The following is a 24,955-nucleotide window of genomic DNA, read 5'->3' on the forward strand; positions in this document are numbered from 1 at the left end:
CCGAAGTCACGTGACTGACACGCGCCTCCTGTTGTCATGTGACAAAACTGCACTCTCCCGGGCAGGAAGCCGTCGGAGGCGTGGCTCTGCCTGGAGCCTCCCATAGCAGGCCCGGCTCGCGCACGCTGAGGGGCGGGGCCTCCTGCTGACGTGAGCCACCAGCGGCTCCGGGGTGCGGGCGGGGGAGACCGAGCGCCGGCGCTGACGGTGTCCGGGCTCCATGAAGCGGCGCGGCAGGCCCGGCCTGGCGGTTGCCATGGGCAGCGCGGTAGCAGCGCTGCTGGTTTTCTGTTGCGCGCTCTCGGGATCCCAGGTGGGTCTGGGCGGAGGGTCCTGCTGCAGGTGGGTGGGGTGAGCTTGGGCCCCCTGTGTCTGCTGGCTCCGTACCCCCGCCCGTCTTCCGCGTCCTGCATCCCACCTCGGCCACAGGTGCGGGACGGGGCTGGGCCACGGGCGTGGGCAGAGATGGCTGCTGGAGGAAGGGGGAGCCCGCTCCTTCCTCGCTGTCTCTTCCCAAGCCAAACCCGCTCCCTCTCCCACCTTGTCTGTCTCGCCCTCCCAACGAGCTGCACTTGGTTCTCTGTTCCCAGCTCCTGGTTCGTGGTTCCTAGTTAACTTAGTCAAAAGGCAACTTTATTTTAAAACGTATCAGTGTAAGAGTCAGTTTTTAGAAATGTCATCTAATGAATGTGAATAATGTAAATTACTCATTACTAATCAAGTGAGAAGCTGGGTGTTGACTGGCTGTGTGCGACAGTATAAGCCTCAGGTCACCTAACAGGTGTGTCCCTGCAACAGTCAGCCTGTTCTGAAGGAGCTGGGGCACCTCGCTCGCTGACCCCAAAGCTTTGTTCCTGTGCAGTGTGCTGTTGCATAGCACCCCAACTCGCTTCCATAGTGTAAGTGGTGATGGAATAAGGAAGTGGGTTCGACTGGCTGTGCATGACAAACTGTTTCTCAGGTCACCCAAAGTGACACATCGCCACAATCATCTGAATGTTCGGAAGGAGCTGGGCCATGCTGCCACTCACCGACCTGAAGCTTTGTTCTTGAACAGCATGTTGCTACTTGTTATGCCCTCGCCTCATTTCCATATTGTAAACAGTGCTTGAACAGGGAACTGGATTTTGGCTGTATGTGATTAAAATAAGCCTTTGGTCACCCTAAGTGTTATGTCCCCACAATCATTAAGCTGTTCTAATGTAGCTGAGACATGGAACTGTCTTACTTGAAACTTTTATGGTGCAAAAAATTCTGGCCTATTACCCCTTCCCCTCACCCCCACACAATCTCTTGTGAAATAGGCTGCAGTTTTTGCAAAGAGTTTCAAGTAAGGTAGGTCCATGGGTCAGCTACATCAGAACAACTTAATGGTTGTGGGGACATGTCACTTAATATGACCAAAAACTTATTTTAAAACATACAGCCAGTCAAAATCCAATTCCCTAAGCAAGCACCGTTTACAATATGAAGTAGGATGGGCACATAAGAGATGGCAGTAGTTAGGGTTTGCTGTCAAACTGGGGGGAAGTATCTGGTGGGGTCCTGCAGGGGTCTGGCACTAGTCAATATTTTCAGTAATGAAATAGCTAATGGAGTGAAGAGTATGCGTATAAAATTTGCAGATGACACAAAGTGGGGGAGGTTACAAGGTATTGGAGGAAAGAAATAGAATTCAAAATGACCTTGACAAAGTCAAGAATTGGTTGGAAATCAACAGTGTTAAATAAAGACAAGTTAAAGTGTCACAGTTCATGGCAACTGCATTTGTATTCCTCCTCCATGGTCCCACGAGGGAACCCACTCTAGGCTTCTGGCTCCTCAGCTGTCACTTCTCTTGAGTAGAGACCCATATTTCTCTTCCTCCTAACCAGGGGTGCACAGTGAGATTTCCAGCAAGCCAAACTGCCTAATGAGACCAGCATCTGCACTTTGTTTTCTCTTTGGAGGCTATGAACAGCGTAATTGCCTTCAGTTGCAAGTTACCATATAACCCTTTATAAGCAAGCACATTTATTCTTAAGGTGAAAGCATCACACAGAAAACATATTAAAACAACAAAAGAACCTGCATGCATGCCAGTAAGCGTACTACTGATCACCCTCAACTCCAACAAGGACTCTGGTAGGAGACAGTCCTTCAAACCTCACAAAGGGGTTTTTCTGTGGTTACAAGTTCATAACAACCTCAGCTCAGAACCAGAATTGCTAGGAAAGTTCACTCTTTCATTGCTCTTCAGATTCCAGGAACAGGTAATCAGTAGATAGTGAGCTCCTCTGAAGAGCATAGCTTCAAAAGTCTGATTTTTTTTTTGCATAACTAGAGGTGGGGAAATGTGCATTCACCTCCCCCTAGCGATCCTCAGGAAAATCACTTGACACTACCCCAATTGTCCATTCTTGTCTGGCCCATTGTTCAGTATACTCCTCTGAAGTTATTAACGCTTCCTGTGGTTTACATCCTATCTCTCCCCTAGAGAAGTACAGACAACCCTAGTCCACAATAATACATAACCATTGCATTTAATGCAATGGACTCAAAATGGGGAGGAGGGATAGCTCAGTGGTTTGAGCATTGGCCTGCTAAACCCAGGGTTGAGAGTTCAATCCTGGAGGGGGCCACTCAGGGATCTGGGGCAAAAATTAGTCCTGCTAGTGAAGGCAGAGGGCTGGACTCAATGACCTTTCAAGGTCCCTTCCAGTTCTAGGAGATTGGTATATCTCCAATTATTTATTTATTTATTTTAAAATGTACTTAACCTTAATTCAGGAAAGGTTTCCCAAGGATATTGCAGGAAATTGCCATATATGTCACACAAAATACTATACATAGGAAGAAAAAATCAAATGGATAACTACAAAATGAGGAATAAATGGCTAGGTGGTAGTACTGCTGAAAATGATCTGGGGGTTTTATCAGGTCACAGACTGAATATGAGTAAGACTACATTTTAGTCACGGGTATTTTTAGTAAAAGTCACAGGTGTGACAAGTTAGATCACAGAAACCCCCTTGGGAGCTGCCATCTGATGTGCCAAGACTACCTCTGCTGAAAGATGTTTCAATACGTTTCTTTCACAGACTGGATGCCTTCCTAGTCTGGGCACCATCATTTCCCCTGGTACAGCCCTTGTTCCAGCTCAGGTGGTAGCTAGGGGATTCCACATGATGGCATAAGGTGGGAATCCTTTGTCCCTCTCTGGGTTCCCACCCCCTCCTTTTCAATGGAAAGACATCAGGTTAAAGATGAATTCTAGTTCAGGTAACATGATCACATATCACTGTAAGACTTCATTAGCCACTTGCCAGCACACAGGTATACAGGAAGGCCATGGCTACACTTGCAGATTTGCAGCGCTGCAGCAGGGTGTGAAAAAACACCCCCTCCAGCGCTGCAAGTTGCGGCGCTGCAAAGCGCCAGTGTGATCAGAGCCCCAGTGCTGGGAGCACGACTCCCTGCGCTGTACGTTAATCCCCATAGGGAGGTGGAGTACGGACAGCGCTGGGATAGCTCTCTGCCAGTGCTGGTGCTCAGACCACACTCACGCTTCAAAGCGCTGCTGCGGGAGCGCTCCCGCGGCAGCGCTGTGCAGCGCTAAGTGTAGCCATAGCCGAAGATTTACAGAGCCATCTGCAGTCAGTTGTCCTGGTTAATGGGAGTCATCAAGATTCCAAACCACCATTAATGTCCCACACTTTGCATAATTACAATAGGCCCTCAGAGTTGTATTTCATATTTCTAGGTTCAAATACAAGAGTGGTACATTTATACAGATAGGATGATCACACTCAGTAGATTATAAGCTTTGTAATGATACCTTACAAGAGACCTTTTGCATGAAGCATATTCCAGTTATATTAGCATATTTTCATAAAATCATATAGAGTGCAACGTCACAGCGGTCAGTAAACAAAAATTCACAGCCCATGACTTGCCTATGACTTTTATTATATACCCCTGACTAAAACGTGGGAGGGTGCCACGGGTGCTTTGGGCGGGAGGTTGGCTGGGGGAGGGCATTGCGAGTGCTGGGAGAGGTGACAGGGGGAGGTGTTGGCAGGGCCGGGGTAGGCTCCCTATCCAGCTCCTGAGCTCCACATGCTGCCTTGCCTCCACTCTGCCCAAGCCCCGGTTCTGCAGAGCCCATTGGCTGGGAACCATGGCTAATGGGAGCTGCGGGGACAGCGCTGCTGATAGAGGCAGCATATGGAGCTAGGAGCTGAGGGAGGGGAGCCCCCCTCTCCAGGTAAGCACCACTCACCCTAGCCCTGAGCCCTGCCACACCCAAACTCCTGCTGCTGGGGGGCTGAGGTGAGGAGACGGCCCAAGCAGCAGTCACTGCACCTGGCCCGCGGGGTTACCTGAGCTGCTCAGGCAGCCCCCGAGCCAGGCACACCAGCTGCTGCAGAAGTCACAGAGGTCAGGGAGAGTCACAGAATCCATGACTTCCGTGACAAACACAGAGCCTTAAGTATGAGCCAACAATGTGATTCAGTGGTAAAAAAGGCTAATACTATTTGGGGTTGTATTCGCAGGAGTGTCACATATAACACACTTAGGAGAATGTCCTGTTCTACTCAGCAGTGGTGAGGCCTCAACCAAAGTAGTGTGCCCAGCTCTGGATGACACACTTTAAGAAAGATATGAAAAAATTAGAGCAAGTCCAGAGGAGAAAAGCAAAAATGATAAAAGGTTTAGAAAACTTGACTTAAAAGGAAAGGTGAGTAAGTTTGGTCTTGAGAAAAGAAGATTGAAGGGGCATGACAACAGTTTTGAAATATGTTAAGGGTTATAAAGAGAACAGTGATCAATTGTTCTGCATGTCCACTTACATTAGGACAAGAAGTCATTGGCTTAATCTGCTACAAGGGAGATTTAGGTTAGGCATTAGGAAAAACTTTCTAACTATCAAGATAGTTAAACACTGGATTAGGCTTCCAGGAGAGATTGCTGAATCCCCATCATTGGATGTTTTTAAGAACAGATTAGATAAACACCTGGCAGGGATGGTCTAGGTTTACTTGAGAATCTATGAAGCCCTGTTACTGGCCCTTCTGCACACACATTATCGAAGTTTCTGCCTCCATGTGGATGTTTGGTGCAATAGGTGGTTATGTCAGGATTACAGACCATAAAGTGACAGACAGCACCAGATTATGCAGCAATTCTTTGCAGAAATTTATGAAGAAACTTCGTTTCTGTGCAAAACAAGGTCTGACCATACAGATCCTTAGGAATGCTTAAATATAGGTGTCACCAATAATCAGCACTAACAGCAACCATTGCTCAATTAATTAAAATATTATAATAAATAGCAAAAGCTATACTTATTTTACAATTTCAGAGTAAACATGAACGTATGCAATGGATTATGCCAATTGTGTACACATCGTTTCATTAATGGTGACCCATGCATCTTATTCGTTATCGTTAAGTCTGATCACAGAAAGATTCAAAAATTTTACCCTGGGTTATTTACAGCAAAAATTTCTGTGTATGATAGCAAGTAAGTTGAAAGACAACAGATGCATTTTGGTGGATGTGTTTCAGAGTAGTGACTTGTCTTTTTTCAAATACCATTCATTGAATATTCAAACAAAAATGCAGTTCCCCTACCACAGAAAAATACACCAACTGCCCTCCCTGTAGTACCTTTTATGTAACTTGAATATAGTATTAATATTTACAGTGTTTCAAATATTGATTAGTTCAATAGAAGTCATCAATATTATTTGTATAAACAGTAAAACTTACCAAAACAAAAGGTCATGTCATCATATGTACAAAGTTGTTGGAATGACATACAACACTGGGAACCATTTTGTTTGTTTCCACAAATTTGGTCAAATTGAGGGCTGGCATTTCTATGATGGAATTTTGGAATTAAAAAGGAAAGGAGGTAGAGATAGTCTAACTACAGATAGATTCTTCAAATTCCATTACAGTGTACCTGTCTACACTGCTTCTGTCTGAGTCTCACAGCAACGCAAGACACAAACTGGTTCACCCAACACAGCTACAACTACATTACATATTCATTTAAGTAGAATGTGAGCACGCTAGTGGTGTTCACTGTTGTCTGTGTTTTAGAAGCCATCAGAAACCACTCAAAGCAGCAATATGCATTGATAGGCCTTTTATGTTTGCATATAGCTCATAAACATGATTATTGGAAGGTAGCTGTGCCCATGCAGTGTCTTTTCTTTATTTTTTCTTGTGTAATGAGCAAAACACACAACTCTAATAAGCACAACTGCTTTTATGTGAACAGAATTTTAAAAAAATTATACATTTTTCATCTAAAAACAAACCAAAGTTCCAATGGACTTCTTCATTTGTAACTATCATATAATTTCTATGAAAACATTACAGCCTGATTTGCAGCAAATTCATTGAATACTGATTCTGTTGATTTTTACATGCAATATTGCATATTGTATGTTAACTAACAGAGAAAACACACACACAAATTGGGGCAATATATCTGTCAGATCAGAAATAAAAATTTGCCTGTGGAAGGGGCATAACCTCATCTCTTCATAATGAAATAACTGTTTCAGGGACTTGTCTCTTGGGGTAACTCAATACGTATTTTGTCCCATACAGCCAGTCAAAAGCCAGCACCTTATTCACACACTATGTACAATACGGAACTGGGGTGGGGATGTGACGAGTGGCAGTATATTGCTGAAGAACAAATCCTTGGTTTGGCAAGTGGCATAGAATCGTAGAACCACTGGGTTAGAAGAGACCACAAGGGTCATCTAATCTAACTCCTGGCATGTCTCAGCTACTTCAGAACAGTCTGACAGTTGAGATATGTCACTTGAGGTGACCCAAATTGAATTATCTCACGTATAGTCTGTCAAAACCCAGCTCCTTATTTAAGCCCTATGTACAGTATGGAATGGGTGGGGAAGCATGAAGGCCAAGAACATACCTTGTGGTCGGCAAGGGGCATATCCCAGCTCCTTCAGAACATCTTGACAGTCGCTGGGCCATGTCACCTGAATTGACCTGAGACACATTTTGTCATATACAGGCAGTCAAATCCCTGCTCCTTATTCAAGCAGTGTGGAATAGGAGTAACGTGGCAGCATATTGTTTAACAACAAAGCTTCAGGTTGGCAAGTGGGATGTCCCAGCTTCCTCAGGGGACATGTCACTTGGGATAACCCGAGACACATTATACAGCCAATCAAAATCCGATTCCCTATTCAATCTTCATATACAAAATGGAAGTGGATTGGGGGTGTGACATGTGGCAGCATGTTACGCACGACCAAATCCTCAGATCGGCGAATGGCATGGCCCAGGTCCTTCAGAACAGCCGATAGTCATGGGGAGGTGTCACGGATCATCCTAAATGACATTTTGTCATGTACATTAGTCAAATCCTAGTTTCCTTATTCAATCACCATTTATAAAATGGAAGTGGAGTGGAGGTATGACATTTTGCAGCTTACCATGCAACAACAAAGCTTTGGGTCAGCGAGTGTGATTCGCAGCTCCTTAAGAGCAGTCTGATGGTCACAGGGATGTGTCACTTTGGGTGTCCCAAGACTCATTTATTCACATACAGTCTGTCAAAACCCACCCCCTTATTCAAACTCTATGATATGGAAGTGTGGTAGGGGTGTGACATGTGACAGTATATTGCACAGGAACAAAACTTGGGGTTGGGGAGTCACATGCAGGCAGTGAAAACCCAGCTCTCTGATTATTTACTTAATAAATAATTAAGGAATTAGTAATTAAAATTATCACATTGCCACATTAATCTGACGATTTTTCTAAATATTTAATCTTATATTGATATATTTTTAAATAATGTTGGCCTTTGAATAAGGAACTGGGAACCATGAATGTGGAGCTGGTACCACAAATAAGGAACTGGGAGTAAGGAATCAACTTCAGCCTTGTGTCTCTCTCCGACCCTCTTCCCTTAATTAAGAAAAAGAATACCAGCTATATTACAGTAAAGGGTGATGTTAGAAAATATTTTCTCTCTCTTTGTTCCCTTTACTATATTTTTTATCAGGTGTCTGCAAGTCTGACTTTTATTAGGAGAATGCCAAATTAAGCAGCCATAGAATTGCAGAGTCCAGAGGCCCCTGATTGAAATGGATGGGACAAGTCACCCCATCCCTCCAGATGCTGGTAGATGATGCAGAGAGTTTATGCCTGGCTCACATTTGAGTTTTTCTCTGTGACTGTAAGGGCTAGAACATACATTTTATATATATATAGTATACATATAAAGGTCAGATTCTGGAGCACAGTTCTATGGTAAGGAGATAAATTATGTAGCAGATCCCATTGTCATGGAATCATGGAGTGTCTAGGGCCCTGCATATTCCTTTTTCTTGTCTTTATGCTTTGCTTTCCTGATTTGTCTATGTTCACAGGATTCTGGCTTTTATCCTCTTTTTTCACTTCCCTGCTCATTCCTTCTCTCCCTGTGTTTCAACCTATTCCTCTCTTTCCGCTTTCTCTTTGCCACACTCATTCTCTCTGTACTTTGTTTTCCCTCTTCTGGCCCCTCCTTAAACTAAGTCCCCTCCCCCCCATTTGCTCACTTGCCCTGCACAATCCAGCATTTTACTTTTGGAGAGAGGTAAAATAGATGCCTTTCCAGCTCTGACAGGATCAGTAGCCAGCTGCATATTGTGGCCAGGAGGCCGAGTTGCTTGCAGGGCTACTAATCAAGTGTTTCCTTAAGAGTTTTGGCTCTCCTTGTGTGTAAGGAAAGGCTGAAGGTCTCTATGGGAGGCTTCTGGGAGGGTGGCAAAATGTGTTAGACCTGGCTGGATGTGGTCTTTGCAATGCACATGTGCTCATCCTGTCTACTGTCACCCACTTCATCTCCAAAGACCCATCTCTGATGCTTTCGTCTATTGTAACATTCTGGTTTTATGTGTACAAGAGAGTGAGCATGATGTTATCCTTCAGCAAAGCCCTCCAAGAGCATAAGGAGCCTACTACTAGAATAAGCCACTAGAGATCTTCTTTAGCTTAAGTTGTAGAGGGCTGTAGGGAGCTGAAGAATTAGGATTCCAGTCCTGGCTGTAGCAGAATGGAGTCACGTTGAACTCTGTGGTTGTGGCAGCAAGAGTCTTGAGATCCATTGGATGCTCTGTGATGGAGCTGTCAACTACCTATTAACACACAGAGATGTTATACAGTTAAAGTCCTTTGATAATGGAAACCACTTTAGGAAATTAAATTTAGCCGCCACCCTGTTCACACAACCTCTTTAAACACAGGTGGTATGACTTGTTTCCATATTACCCAATTCAAAGCTGTGTCACTGCTCAGGGTGCTTGGGGTGAATTGTGTTGAACATGATTCTGATCAGCATGGTTTAGCCAGCACATCAGGTACAGCTACTGGAAGGCTATTAGCACATTTTGAGTGCCAAGAACTACATAACTGGGAAACAATTGTGTAATTTTGCCTCAGTAATTCTACAGCATCCCTGCGCTCCATTTAGATACAATCCCATGTCAGAATAATATTTGTTATTAAGTAATTGGTGGATGTACACTTGATTTAATGTTTCAAGTGTGCTGATTCACTTGGCTCTAACAAGGAAGATTTATAAAGGCCCAAAAAACAGCTAGATGCGTAACATCCATTGACTTTCAATGGAAATTAGACACCCAACCATCAAATTTGTGTCTTTGAAAATCTCACCCTAATAATAACTAATAAAAAGCAGAAGGATTATAGAAAGCGGAATCTCATGGAATTTAACTGTTAATGGTTTTTTACTTTTACATTTTAAGGTATTAAGAGCAATTGCTTTTTACTCCCCTTGGAGGATAGAACAACAGCTTTACAAGCTGGATGTAGGCTGGCCTAAACGTCCAGAATATTTCACTGGGCAAACATTTTGTGTTGCTGTTGACCCTCTCCATGATCTGGTCTATGTTGCACAAGTAAGTAATAGCACTGGATTTTTGTCCTTATTAGCATTATATTGTTTTTCCCGTGTGGAGTTACCATTTGTATTTATATTAAGATAATTATAACAGTTTATTGTATTAAATTCTTGATGTAAATTTGACTAAGGTTATTAATAATATACATTTCTTTAAAGTAGTCCTGGATATGAAGGTTCTTTCTGTGCATATTGGACTTGTGGGTTTTATGTTTTTTAAAGTCTTCAAATTTAAAAAAAAAAGTTTTGAAATGGTAAGTGCCACAAGGAAAGATACAAACATGGAAGCCTGCTAGGAGAACCGATGCAACTGTATATGTCACTTCTGCTACTGTTCTTCACATCCCTGCCTCAACTCAGTAAACGCAAAAGAAGGATAGCCCCAGTGGGCAGTGGGAGACCCACGTTTAATTCCTGCACTGCCACAAACATCCTGTGTGAATTTGGGCAAGATACTTATAGGGATGTAAAAAGTTAACTGGTAAGCATAGTCTTACCGGTTAACCTTGGCTGTCCCCAGCGGCCCTGCACCGGCCAGCCCAGTGGGCCCAGCTGTGCCGCCTGGAGCAGCCTGAGCAGCACCGCCCACTCGGAGCAGTGCCACGAGCCCAGCTGCAGCACCCAGATGGAGCGGGCCCAACCGTGCTGGCCAGAGAGGCCCCAGCCACTTAAACAGTTAGCCATTTAAATGACATCTTTTTAATTGTTTAAACGATTCACTTTTTTAACAGTATTTACATCCCTAGATACTTAGTCTCTCTCTGCCTCTCTTCCCCATCTGTAAAATGAGGATAATAATACTCACAGGAGTAAATCTAAAACCGTGAGGTGCTCAGATACTCCAGTGTTGGGGGCTGTCACAATTCAGGGTAACTGCACCTGCATTCACCTCTATGGTCCATTAAGGGCACCCCTTCTAGGATCCCAGCTCCTCAGCCATTAATTCTCCTGGGGAGAGACCTTATCTCTCCCTGCTGACCAAGGGGCTTTCCAGGTTGCACAGTTCCGTGGCTACACTATGATATTCCCTGGAAGCCAGACTGCCTAAACAGGGCAGGGTCTGCATTTTGCTTTCTCTCAAGGCAGTTATGCACAACATAGTTGCCAGCAGTTGAAAGTTACCACACAGCCCTTTATAAGCAAGCACATTTAATCTTAAGGTGAAAGCGCTACAGAGAAAACATATTAAAACAACGAAAGCACCTACATACAAACTAATAAGCTTACCAGAGATCAACTTCCAGCTCCAGCCAGGGCTCTGGTAGGAGTCAGTCCTTCAAACCCCATTTCAGAAGCATTTAGAAATACGTCCATGTCATCCCCCTCCTTAAAACGAGGAAGAAATTTGGAGTCGATGCCACTCACCAGGACAGGTAGCTAGTGACTGGCTCCACTTACCAGACTATGGTTCTGCTGGTGCAGTTTCTCTTTTCTGAGCTGATGTTATTGAACCTGGTCCTACTGGCACAGTCTCTCCAGCTTGACAATACTTCTCCTTCTCTGCGTGTTTGTGCTGACACTGGCACTTTTCATGCTGGTGCTGTTGCTCCTGGTCTGCAAACAGCTGGGTTTCCAGATGCAGTCAGTCCTTCTCCAGCTGTGTCCTGTCTTGGTCAGCCTGTGGACCTGCCCATGATCCCAGTTGCAGTGATGGATTCAGTCTGGACAGAACATAGTTACTGCCTCTTGTCAGCCTCTTCCATGCTGCCCTGCAAAGTGTTGGCTCCAAGATTTCTCCTGCCTTCTGGACCCTGCGCCAGTGAGTTGAATGTTCCCTACCAACCTGGACTTCATACCTCTTCTCATCATCAAAATACAGCAAACCTACTAGCTGTGTCTTTAGTCCTCTGTGTTGAGCTGCCTTTCTTTGCATAGCTCAGCCAGCTGACCTTTCTTCAGCTGTTGATAATTCATTTTTGCCAGGCTCTCTTTTCGCTATTCCTTTCCACAAAAGACTATGACTTCACTCAGTGGTTTTCCCTTCTATGGTACTTTCTTTCACTGCTGTTAGCACTTATGGCAATTCACACTGACATAGACCCCACATATGCTGCCACCATATATGTCATAGTCCAGGGCAGTTGCACCCGTGTTCCCCCTTCATGGTCCTTCAAGGGCACCATTCTAGGTTTATGGCTCCTCAGCCAACAACTCTCTTGATCTGAGACCCACATCTCTCGCCCTCCTGACGGGGGTGGAGGGGTTTCCTAGGCTGCACGGTTCCCTGGGTACACTGTGATGTTCCCAGCAAGCCAGACTGCCTAAACAGGCCAGCATCTGTGATTTGCTTTTGTCTTCACAGGCTATGAATAGCTGTAATTGCTTGCTATTATAAGTTACCACAAATCTTTTTCTAACCAAGTACATTTATATTTAAGGTGAAAATTTTACAGACAAAACATATTAAAAACAATAAAGGAACCTACACACATACTAAAAAGCTTAATAACGATCCCACCCAACTCCAACAAAGGCTCTAGTCTTTCCAACTCTTCTGCAAGGATTGGGCCATCCCAGGTGAGTTGATTTAAATCAGCATGTGGAAAGCCTCAATCTAAATCAGGGGTGGGGAACCTTTCTTCAATCAGGGGCCACTGACCCACAGAAAAAATCAGTCAGGAGCCACATACAGCCCCGTGGGGGATGCGGAGGCTCGGGGTGTCCCACCACAGCAAGGCGGACCAGTGCTCACAGCTCCAGCCCCACAGGATGTTGGCGGGGTGGGCAGAGGCTCAGGGCTTCCCCCAGGCTCCGGGGTGGGGCCAGAAATGAGGCGTTCAGGGTGTCGGAGGGGGCTCTGGGCTGGGGCAGGGGGTTGGGGTGCAGGAGGGGGGTGAGGGCTCTGGGATAGGGCTGGGGATGAGGCATTTGGGGTGCTGGAGGGGGCTCCAGGCTGGGGCAAGGGATTAGGAGGCGGTTCGGGGTGTGGGCTCCAGGAGGGAGTTTGGGTGCAGGAGGGGACTCAGGGCTGGGGCAGGGGGTTGGGGTGCAGGTGTGGGCATGGGTTCTAGGAGGGATTTAGGGTGTGGGAGGGGATTCCAGCCTGGAGCAGGGGGTTGGAGTGTGAGATCTGGGAGGGAGTTAGGGTGTGGGTTCCGATTTGAGGCAGGGGGTTCAGGGTGCGGGTTCTGGCTGGCTGGTGCTTATCCCAGGTGTTTCCCAGTCAGCAGGGCTAAGGCAGGCTCCCTGCCTGCCTTGGCTCCACACTGCTCCCAGAAGTGGGCAGCATATCTCTGCAGCTCCTAGGCAGAGGCATGGCCAGGTGGATCTGCGCAGTGCACACTGCCCACCCCTGCAGTTCCCATTGGCTATGGTTCCCTGCCAATGGGGGCGGGGGGAGCAGCTCACAGAGCTTCCCTGATCACCCCTGCGCCTAGGGGCCACAGGGACATGCCATCTGCTTCCGAGAGCTGCACGGAGCCAACTGGACTTCTAATAACCTGGCAACCCTAGCTCCCCTCCTCTCGCGCGCAGCAGGGTGAGCTGGCGCTTGCGGCTCTAGCGTCATGGGGTTGCGGGGGGTGCTGAGGCTCAGGGCTTTCGGCCCACAGCATGGAGACTTGCCACCAGGCCAGATCCAGCCGGCGGGCTGTAGGTTCCCCACCCCTCATGTAAATGATTGATTTTAATCTACTTTTCCATTTTTACTTCAGTTATTTTCTAGAGAAAGGTGCATTCTCATTGGTTGATATAACCATTACAACGTGTTTATTTACAACTAAATAGAGCCTTTACACTAGATTTAGTACATCTTTTTACTACCTAGGAGGTTACACTATGACTATATACATTTATTTAAGCAATTATATAGCTTAATATTTTCAAATTCTTATTGTACATTTTTAGTATGTTAAAAGATGGTGAATGATATATTGCTTATTCACTAGATAATTAACTTTTTTCTCATGATTTGTGTCAAGCTGCATTAGGATGGTAACTAGAATTTAATTAAACATACAGAACAGCATATCGAAATTATTTTCATTTAACAAAACAAGCCCTTAATACAGTACATGACCTATTGTGCTCTATCTATAAAGCTTGATGTCAAAAATTAGCTGTTTTCCCCCTGCTTCTTTCTTTATATAGAAATGCAGCCTTTAACTCAGTTTTTGATAGAGGCTTATGGATTCAGCATATTTTTTTTAAATGTTTTAAGAGATTATAAGTTTACGCCGTAACAAATTTTGTATTAAATTCATATTTCATTTTAAACAGGTTTATTTTTATAAAGAAAAACTTATTACAATTTAAATAAAATAAAAAAATCCAATTTAAATGAAAAATTTCTTGATTTTTTTTTAACAAAATCATTGATTTTTTAGCTCCTCACTCCCACCCCTCCAGATAGAAGGTTCTGTACATTGTGTAAATCAGAAAGAAGGCCCTAATCAGTTTAAACTCAGGCTGTTTATCGCAAAGTCATTTCTTTGTTGGGCTGTGAAAAATCTAGTTTGAGCTAGTATACGCAAGCATCCCCAGGAGGTGGTACCTCTTTTGGGGATTACAACCTGGCTGACTTGCCTTGATCACCATCCACTGTTTTTAGTTCCTGTAGGAGCTGTGGTAACCTTCCCCCCTGGAGTGGAACACAATAAAACATTAATTTAAACAGTGGACCCCAAAGATACACATGGGGTTGCAATATTTATCTCATCTCTCTCATAAAGAAATTACATACAGTCCCGGCCCACAATAACAGATACATAAGACTTTCAAGGATATTGCAGGAAATCACCATATCTGTCACAGTGGCCATATCAGTATCTAGGATGGATAGACAGAAAATCAGCCATCCCAAGCAACTGTTATAATAGAATTTTACTAACTGTACTAGTCATGCCTACATGTTGGTTTCTAGATTCTGGTCGAGACCCTCTCTCTTCAGCAATGCAAACAAAAGTGGTGAGAATTTGATTTATAAAACACAGTCATGGCACCTGCAATCCTGGACAATTAACTACAATTAAAAATGTTGTGTGCCCATCTTGAGAGATCTAGAGCATGATGGTTTTTACAGAGGTGGTGTGCAATCACAATTCAAAATGAAGACAATGAGAGCAGCAATGGCTCAGCACCTCTGAAACTCAGGCTGTAAGTGTCCCAAAATTAATGAACACAGTTGCAACCTTAACCTTTCTGTGTCTTTCACCAGCTGTAAAATGGGGTTTGAAGTACTTGCCCATGTCACAAAGGTTGTGAAAATTATTAATTAATGTGTGTAAAGGTATTTTACATGAAAATTACTAACATTTAAACAGAATTGTCAAAGGTGAGATTTGTTTGATAAGATCCTTTTTTCTTCAGAGAGGGACTAATGTACCTAAGGTACTAGTGTTTTCAGATGAAGGAAATTTCCTGCATGCGTGGAATTCCACAGTTGAAATGCCTCATGGTATCTTTGCAGTCAGCACCTCTACAGATACCTCAATATGGATCACAGATGTTGGAAGCGGTATGTATAATGGGAACATGTTAAAAATATTATGCTACAGAGAAAATAGTTTTTTTGCAGGTATCCCTTAAGAACATAACATAAGAACGGCCGTACCAGGTCAGACCAAAGGTCCATCTAGCCCAGTATCTGTCTACCGACAGTGGCCAATGCCAGGTGCCCCAGAGGGAGTGAACCTAACAGGCAATGATCAAGTGATCTCTCTCCTGCCATCCATCTCCATCCTCTGACAAACAGAGGCTAGGGACACCATTCTTACCCATCCTAGCTAATAGCCATTTATGGACTTAGCCACCATGAATTTATCCAGTCCCTTTTTAAACATTGTTATAGTCCTAGCCTTCACAACCTCCTCAGGTAAAGAGTTCCACAGGTTGACTGTGCGCTGTGTGAAGAAGAACTTCCTTTTATTTGTTTAAAACCTGCTGCCTATTAATTTCATTTGATGACCCCTAGTTCTTGTATTATGGGAATAAGTAAATAACTTTTCCTTATCCACTTTCTCAACATCACTCATGATTTTATATACCTCTATCATATCCCCCCTTAGTCTCCTCTTTTCCAAGCTGAAGAGTCCTAGCCTCTTTAATCTTTCCTTGTATGGGACCCTCTTCAAACCCCTAATCATTTTAGTTGCCCTTTCCTGAACCTTTTCTAGTGATAGAATATCTTTTTTGAGGTGAGGAGACCACATCTGTACACAGTACTCGAGATGTGGGCGTACCATGGATTTATATAAGGGCAATAATATATTGCCCTTTGAACAGTAATTTTAATTACTTGAATAAGGTGTCTGTCAGGGTTCCCTCCCCACTTTGAACTCCGGGGTACAGATGTGGGGACCTGCATGAAAGACCCCCAAGCTTATAAGTACCTGCTTAGGTTAAAAACTTCCCCAAGGCACAAATCCTTTCCTTGTCCTTGGACAGTATTGCTACCATCACCGAGTGATTCAGACTAAGATTCAGGAAAAAGATCATTCAAAGTCTCTATTTCCCCAAAATATCCTCCCCCCCAAGCCCCTTCACCCCCTTTCCTGGGGAGTCTTGAGAATAATATACTAACCAATAGGTTAACAAAATGAGCACAGACCAAATCCTTTGGTTTTTAGTACACCAATTCTAAAAAGAAGAACTTTATTATAAAGAAAAAAGTAAAAGAATCACACCTGCAAAATCAGGATGGAAGGTAACTTTACAGGGAATAAAAAATTTAAAACACAGAGGACTCCCCTCTGGACTCAATTTCACAGTTACAAAAAAACAGGAATAAAACTACCTCTTAGCATAAGGAAAATTCACAAGCTAAAACAAAAGATAATCTGACACATTTCCTTGCCTTTACTTACAATTTCTGTAATTTTAGATGTATCATTTCAGGTATCTTTTAAGGAACTGGTTTACCTGCTTGGTCTCGCTCTCTGTCCCAAGAGGGAACAAACAAAGGGCTTGGCTACACTTACAAATTTGCAGCGCTGCAGCAGGGTGTGAAAACACACCCTCTCCAGCGCTGCACATTGCGGCGCTGCAAAGCGCCAGTGTGGTCAAAGCCCCAGCGCTGGGAGCGCGGCTCCCAGCGCTGTCCGTTATTCCCCACAGGGAGGTGGAGTACGGACAGCGCTGGGAGAGCTCTCTCCCAGCGCTGGCGCTTTGACTACACTTAGCGCTTCAAAGCGCTGCCGCAGCAGCGCTTTGAAGTGCTAAGTGTAGCCACAGCCAAAGAGAGCACAAACAAAACCTTCCCCTTCCCTCCTCCCGCCCCCCTGATTTGAAAGTATCTTCTTTCCCCATTGGTCCTTCTGGTCAGGTGCCAATTAGGTTAATTAAACTGATTAACCCTTTACAGGTAAGTGATTCTGTACCTCTGGCCAGGAGGGATTTAATCTGAAATCATTCTCTTACTACAGAGTTTTCTTAGTTCAGTTTCATTCTTAAAGTGACAATGGATTTTTATCTTGTTATACTGTGTTGATGTCGAAGAGCCATGGTTTTGCTGAGAAATTTCTATGCCATTCTTTAATACAGGAGAGTATGGGCACACAGTTAAACAGTACAGTCCGTCTGGGAAACTTATTCAGATCCTGGGTACTCAAGGTAAAGCTGGATCAGGTTTAAATCCGCTGCAGTTCGATCAGCCAGCAGAAATATTTGTGGAACAAACAGGGGAGATCTACATTGTGGATGGAGATGGAGGGATGAACAACAGATTATTCAAACTGTCCACAGGTATGTGAAAAGGGAACGTACACAAGAGTTGACATTTGACAATTTAGAGGTCTAGTAGTTTTAAACATTAACATTGCTAACTGTGGGCCTGATCTTATGGCCATTAGAATTAGTTGACAGACTCCCCATTGATTTTGATGCACTTTGGATCAGAGCCTATTTCACTACTGATCATTTTAACAAAAACACCCAGCTAATCAGCTAACTCCTTGATTGTCATGTTTTTAATACCTGTCACTGCTATTTTAACCCTTGCCTATTTTCTCATTGTTTTGTTAAAGATTAAGGCCCTAACATGTGAATAGTCGCAGTGACTTTTTTATGAATATTCACATGCTTGAAATTAAGCATGTGTAAGTGTTTTCAGAATTGGGGCTGTGATGAATGGGGCTATACCAGTACAATTTATGAATTCTGATTGATATTGTGAAGTTGTTTTTTGAAAAACTACTATATCTTGAGTGTCTATATATATTGGATTCACCATTGCTGACAGGGCCTGTAGCAGGTACATACCTGATAGATGCAGTAGGTAGTGCTCAGGACACAATGACCCTATTCAGGTGCAAACATCTGGGAACACCGGGTTCGCCATCCCAGGCCAATGGGGGCTGCGGGAAGTGGCGTCTAGCACATCCCTCGGCCCGTGCTGCTTCCCGTAGCCCCCATTGGCCTGGAACGGCGAACCGCAGCCAGTGGGAGCCAGGATTGGCCGAACCTGCGGACGCGGGAGGTAAACAAACCGGCCCAGCCCGCCAGGGTGCTTAGCCTGGTGAGCCGCGTGCCAGAGGTTGCCAATCCCTGTACTACATAATAAAAGTGAAAACTGCTTTTTCATTATTTATCCTGGTTTCTACTGTTAGATTTCCAGGAGATATGGCTGCGTGGGGAAAATGGTACAGGTGCTGGTCAGTTCAAGATTCCTCACAGTGTCACAGTGGATTCTGTTGGACGGGTAAGGAATTAAAACTCTATTTTTCAGTGTTTTAGAGACAACTTTTATGCCTTCTCCCGTATATGTCTACATGTATTTTTGGTACTTAATGTCCTTGGGAGGGTTGGAGGGGAGACAGCCTAAGAAGTGCCATTCTTGCATCTTTGATTACTGAGATCTGGCCCAGTGCATACATTTTTAATCATGTGAGCAGTCATGCTTAACTTTTTCACATTGAAAATTTTTTCTTGACATGGCTGGGAGGGTAAGATGAAGTCTTGGCAAGCTGCCATAATCTCTTCACGTACATATATACACGGACTTCCTACAGACCCCAGGAAGAGGCTGCTACTCCTACAGACCTTTAAAGGGTTTGCACTGCAAGGGGGCAAGAAGAAGGAAGTCCCCCTAACATGCTGCCACCCCCACCCTGTTCCTGTGCATCTTATGGGATCTGCAAGGTGGGAGCATTGACTCTGAGGACCTTTGGTGTTGTGGCTCCAAAGCTCCTTCAGAGAATCTTAGGACAATTTAAAAAACTAAGAAAATTCCCTGACATACAACTCTGATGGGTTCTAACTTAGGTAGAACCTTAACTGAGTGCCTCAGAGGTTGAGTACACATTGTGACATTTCCCAGGTAAACACAGGGTTATGTGGCACCTCACTACCACCTACCCTTAGTGTGAGGAAGCCTTGTCTGGGACTGCTGTGGGTCAGCTCTCCAACCTTACTGGCCACAGGCAACACAAGTACTCCCCTCTAGGCCTTGCAGGCTCTGCTGTCACTCTACAGGTTAACAATAGGCACACTGGAACTTTTGAGCTCTCCCAGTGTCTCCCTGGAGTGTCCAGACTTTTGTCCATGGGACACTTGCAGTATTCACCAATCCGCTGCTTCCAAAGAAACTACAACCCACCTTACCAGTTTAACTTCAGATCACCACTTCGCTTAACTCGCAGCACTTAAATTTGTTTATAGGTATATATAGTTATACATTTATTTAACAAATCATAGAGATTCAAGTAATAGCAAGTGGAAATATTTGAAACAAATGATTGTATGTAAAATAAATGCATAATATGCATTCTGGAGCTAGACTTAATTGACAAGATACCCTCATATCTGGTAGGATAGGATACCGCTCGCCCAAACTCCTTGCAGCACTTTAGAGCTAGGGTGGCTGTGACCTTTCTTTCATGAGACATGCACGCTGTAAGTTTGCCTCCGAGATGAAGGATTCAGTGTGTCTCGTAGCACTCCAAGATATATCAGACCAATTCTTTGGCTTTATTCATAAACAGGACACACCCCTATTCTTTGTTTCTTCCTGTAAATTTCCTCTCTTGTATATTTCTCAATCTCTCAATTTGTACCTGGCTCAGTATGCAAATAGGCATACAGTGTGTGACATACAACACACCAATGGCCAGACTGGGAAACAGATATCAGTTACCTCCTCTGTGAAGGGAATACCTTTGAGGTATGCCACCCCTGGTGACCTGCCTTAACTCCAAGACCGTAAGAACATAATTTTCAGTATATATTGGGGAATCCCTGTAAAAAACATGCGTGCCCCCTGTGCCCTCTGCCAGTTGGCATCAGGCAGGGAGTCCCTGGGTCACACACAGTCTTACAGAAATGCTTTAATTTCTCAAATAAACAAATACATAAATAACTTTAAAATATAAACTTTTAAAAAAAATTCAAAGTATGGAAATTCATAGGTAAGGTACCCAAACTGTCACTTACTTCTGCCCCTAAGCAATAATATGACCTCAGCAATAATCTGAGAAAGCTAAAATGTTTGATGGACATGATTGTTTATAACAAAACAGTTTCATCTTGTCAGTGATTGCAATAAATGGGATGCCTTAATCTTAATAGTACAGTGTTATTACAACCCATTCACAGTCTACAGAAAAAAGCCAACTCTACACATTTCTGTTTAGCCCAAGGGCATACTGAAAATAACCAATCCCCAGAATTCCCTGTGCCAGCCAGTTTTCAAAGTGTCATTGCACACGTATGTATTTACATATGTAAACTTCCTAGACCCTGCTCATGAAATTAGATCACATAGCTGAAAATAAAGAGCAATTATTAGTTTGGTAACATCATACTTAGTATTGGATATGTATATGAGCACTGAAAAACCTGTGTTTTGTGGTAAACATTTCAGACTTGCACCCACAAAAGAGGGGAGCATAAGACACTGGCATCTCTATTGGGGCAGAGTAAAGTAGTTTGTGTATCTTATCTGTGATTTTCGATATTTAGTTTAACTTCATTGTAAGGATTTTTTTCTTTTTTTTTCTTTTTCTTTTTCTATTTCTTTTTTTTTGAGGTGGAATCTGAGAATTAATACCTGGTTAGTCAACTTTGTAAAATAAAAGCAGAGCCAAATTCATTCCTGATGTATCCCTCTTTTCTTCACTATATTTGGCCCATTATGTGTAAGGAAGTGATGCTTTTGATGTAGCTATTTATAGCTGTATATACTGTATTGATGTATTATAGCTGTATTTACTGTGTCCAATAGGTGTGGGTTGCTGACCGAGGAAACAAACGAATCCAGGTTTTTGATAAAGTCACAGGAGAATGGCTGGGGTCCTGGAGTAGTTGTTTCCTAGAAGATGGTCCCTCTTCTGTCAGGTAGTGTAACTATGTATTTCCAGAAAAACATTTCAAAGGAAACAGAATGCTACTTTTTCTCCAGTAAGATTCCACATTACTTTAAGTTGATAGCAAATGCTTGGTATCAGGCTCTGGAATTAGCAAGTGGAGTTGCTGTGGAATTAGGTCCTGACTCCTATCCTGCAATAGGACCTGTAAAGGTGAATCCTTGCTATCACATGACTTCATAAGATCTGCCCATGTGGATCCGACTGGTGGATTGGGACTTTCATTTTAATTTAAAGCTGTGAGTTTCATAGAAATTGGGGAACACGATTAGGAGTTTGATATTGCCCCCCTTACTCAGATGTGTAAAGGCTACAGGCACAGGCTCTACCTTCCTTTGTGTAAATTCCTATTAATTTGCTGTTACACCAAAATCTGTGGCTCCAAAGTGCAGCAGCAGCAGCACGTAGAGCAAGTCCCGCATGCTTACTCTGTATACAGCGCTGTAAGGCTGAGAATGTTAGAATCACTTTCATTTGATTTGAAAACTTCAGCAGCTGGATGTTAAGTGACTGACACATGGGTTATACATAAGGGGACCCTAAAACTCAGATTTGAAGTCCAAATCAGAAAGTTAGAAAACTGATTGCCTCCTCTGCACATGAACGCTGTTTGCTCACCTAGATATGGATAATACTTTTTAAAGCACATAGCAGTGTTAACAGAAAGTGTCCTAAGAATATGTTAATTCTGATTTTTTTTATTTATTTTTAGATTAACTACCAATGAGAAATATCTAATTGTAGCTCAGCTGAACATTAACAGAGTGTCTGTCTTGGCAGCACCACCAATAGGATCCATTGGAGATTGCCATGTGGTAAACACAATCCAGCTAGCTGATGAGGTTAAACCACACCTTGTGGATGTAAATGTGAAGACTGGAGCAATTTATGTTGCAGAAATTGGTGCACAACAAGTACAAAAATATGTACCCTTAAACTAATGGTTTTCTTTGGTTCATTTAGCACAAGCCATTTCTTCTGGATTACAAGACCGGTGCTGGATTTCCTTACGTTCATTGCAGACTGTGCTTCCACACATAAGCACAGCATGTTGCAGCACTAGAATGCATAAAATAACTGTTTTGTGACCTGCTCTCACTCTTATTTTCTTTGTCAAACTCAGGGAGCTATTTTCTCTTAACCTGTCATTATTTGTCTTTACTGGCATGTTTTGTTTCATTTTTGTTAGTTGTTGGAATTTGGAGAATGCATTTGATATGCATATTAGTTCCATTTAACCATGTTTTACCCTGCTTTTAACTTCAAGGTAGTTTTTCCCCTTGTCTCTTGATAAATCATAAGACATTAGGTTTGTCATTATTCTGCTAGTCTAGACATAATTTCCACTGTTAATCAATGTACACTCTACCTCCAGTGTCCGAGGTGAATCTTGTGACTTCTTTGCCTAGCCAGTGCACTCTGCTACCTCCTAACGTCCTAGCTGGCAGAGAGAAATGTCTACATATTTAATTTTCCAGAAGCCTTGTCCACTTGAGGCTCTGGACTCTAGCTTAACATTGCTTCAGGTTTCCTTGACTCTTTATGCTAACATTGTCCAACTCAGAACATAAAGATGCAGCATGTCATAATCTCCTGGGCTTCAGTGAGACCTTTGATACTTACGGCCAGTGCTGAGGTATTAGCATCTCTGGCATCTACTTTAGGTAATCATTGATACCGCTGTTGACATCAAAGGCATCAGTTCTTTACTGATTTAAGCTAACTCCATATAAAGCACTTTAAATAAAATTAAGAGTATCTTCACAATGAGGTGACACTGATTTTTAACTAACTGAATTTCTAAATTGATTTAGTTAAATGGGTACAAGTTTTATGTGTAAGCAAGGCCTCAAAGTAGAATGTGGTGACGTTTAGCACATCTGAGAATCCTGAGGCACATACTGGGGATTTACTAGGAGACTTTTAATCAGCCTTAGGCCTGGAGACCTATAACATGCTTTTGTCCTCTTAATCTTGTTGAAACTCAGACACATTGGCTACAGCAATATTTGGCCTTTGGATTCTTGTTTTTAGAGACCAGTCTGATCTTTTATTCTGCCTTCAGATTTTCAAGGACATTCTTTCAATACTAAGCTGTGACTTTCCATTTCTTTTTGAGGGACTTCTGCCAATACATCAGCAGCTGATTTCTCTTTAGCACAGAACTTGCAAACTTCTTTGTGACTGTTCCAGAGTCATTGTCTTCATACTTCCTCCCCTGAATCTAGTTTTGGTTTTGAGTTGCATAAATTAGCTTCATTATCTTCTCCAAAAAACATACACCAGCATCTTTCTGTCCATCCCTTCCCTAGTCCACAGTAATTCCAAAGCCTATTAGGTGTTGCTGTTCAGCCTTTCAGAGTATCCTCTCTTCAGTGTAGAAGGGGTGAAAAAAAGAGCACCAGTTCTTTGATATATTTCTAGTGGTAAAGAATAACTCTCCTGGTGAAAGATTGTGGGCCCATCCTCCTTGTTCAGACAGGAGCTATGAATGCGTTGCAGAATGGTCTGGGGGATTTTTTCCTTTTCTTTTCACATAACTATCCTGATTCCTTGGCTATTTTGGGTGCTAGTAGTAGGTCAAGAGAGGCTAAGCTGTTCCACCTCCCCAGGTAAGGAGTATGGGAAGTGGAACTATGGTTCACCATCATGGATGTCCCAGCAGTTGAATGTCGTATTGCTTAGTTCAATACCAGGTTCACTAAAATTGAGGTTTGTTCAGTTTACCTTGAAGATTTTTTTTGCCATGGTGTCCAGATCCTTATGTAACATATTACAGAAACAGTCTACGTGAATCATCAAGGAAGAGTCAGATTTGGTTGCCATGTCTGGACATTATTGCTGCTTTGGAACCAGGCAATCCTGAACAAAGAGGACTTTGTATAGATGGTTGTGATATTGAAAAAGACACTGTACTGGCAGATACCTTCAAACTGGCAGCTCAAGAAGCCTTCCAAGTGATGCAGATCATGAAGTTCTGCGTGTGCCTTAGAGACTTGTCTTTGAGACTTGTCACTCAGACATCAATTTTTTAAAACTATTTTTGTCTGACTTTTGCTCCCTCCCGCATCCTTGGAATTAGTGGGAGCTAGGTGCCTAAATGTCTTTGGGAATCTGGGCCAAAGTGTGTTTGTTCAGTTTATAGGAACTTGTGGTATGAACAGATGTCACCTGGTGATTAGTAGGAGGCTATCAAACTCCTTTTCACTGCTATACTTGTGACCTAGTTCAAGAGGTGACTGATAAGTGCTTGAAATTGATTTATTAAAAATAATTGAGCAAAATTACATTTTAGCATAATTTGGCAAAAAATAAGTAAGGCTTTCACAATGGGGGACCTTATGGCTTAATTTGAAAGTGCTCCTCATTTCTGTAGCTTGGTGTGATGACTTTGGCTGCATGGGATTTTTTGATCTGGGGCGGGGAATGGGGGAAAAATCAGACTGGTAAACTTGAACTGTTCATGTTTGTTTAAAAAATTTTTTTAAAAACATTTTTTTTTTTTTACACAACTTTTTACAATTACTTACTTTTTTAAAAAAATTGTGTGTGTCCTTTCCCTCCCTTCCTCCTCTTCTGACTCTCTCTCTCACTCATCTCAATGTAAAAAAAAAATGAAAAATGATTACATATTATTTATTATTACAGAGAGAGAGAGAGTGTTAGTCTGGTTCTCTAAAAAAGCAAAAAAGCTGTGGCACCTTATAGACCTAAC

General features: G+C 43.1%; 1 protein-coding gene across 3 annotated transcripts; it reads left to right on the top strand.

Annotated features, from left to right (window-relative positions):
• Window positions 1-47: 47 nt before the first annotated feature.
• On the top strand, window positions 48-24,697 carry NHLRC3 (NHL repeat containing 3). 3 transcript variants are annotated; one of them, XM_039546678.1, is made up of 8 exons: window positions 48-313; window positions 8,042-8,215; window positions 9,789-9,941; window positions 15,251-15,398; window positions 17,423-17,623; window positions 18,487-18,578; window positions 21,099-21,211; window positions 21,953-24,697. In XM_039546678.1, the coding sequence occupies exons 2-8, from the start codon at window positions 8,165-8,167 to the stop codon at window positions 22,179-22,181; spliced, it is 987 nt and encodes a 328-aa protein (XP_039402612.1). In that variant the 5' UTR covers window positions 48-313; window positions 8,042-8,164; the 3' UTR covers window positions 22,182-24,697. The 3 variants fall into 3 exon arrangements, with proteins under 3 accessions (XP_039402612.1, XP_039402605.1, XP_039402620.1); XM_039546686.1 differs by having other exon boundaries at window positions 49-313; window positions 8,042-8,160; XM_039546671.1 differs by lacking the exon at window positions 8,042-8,215.
• Window positions 24,698-24,955: the final 258 nt, after the last annotated feature.

The sequence above is a fragment of the Mauremys reevesii genome, linkage group 1 (assembly GCF_016161935.1).
Source record: "Mauremys reevesii isolate NIE-2019 linkage group 1, ASM1616193v1, whole genome shotgun sequence".
In the NCBI taxonomy this organism is placed as follows: Eukaryota; Metazoa; Chordata; order Testudines; family Geoemydidae; genus Mauremys; species Mauremys reevesii.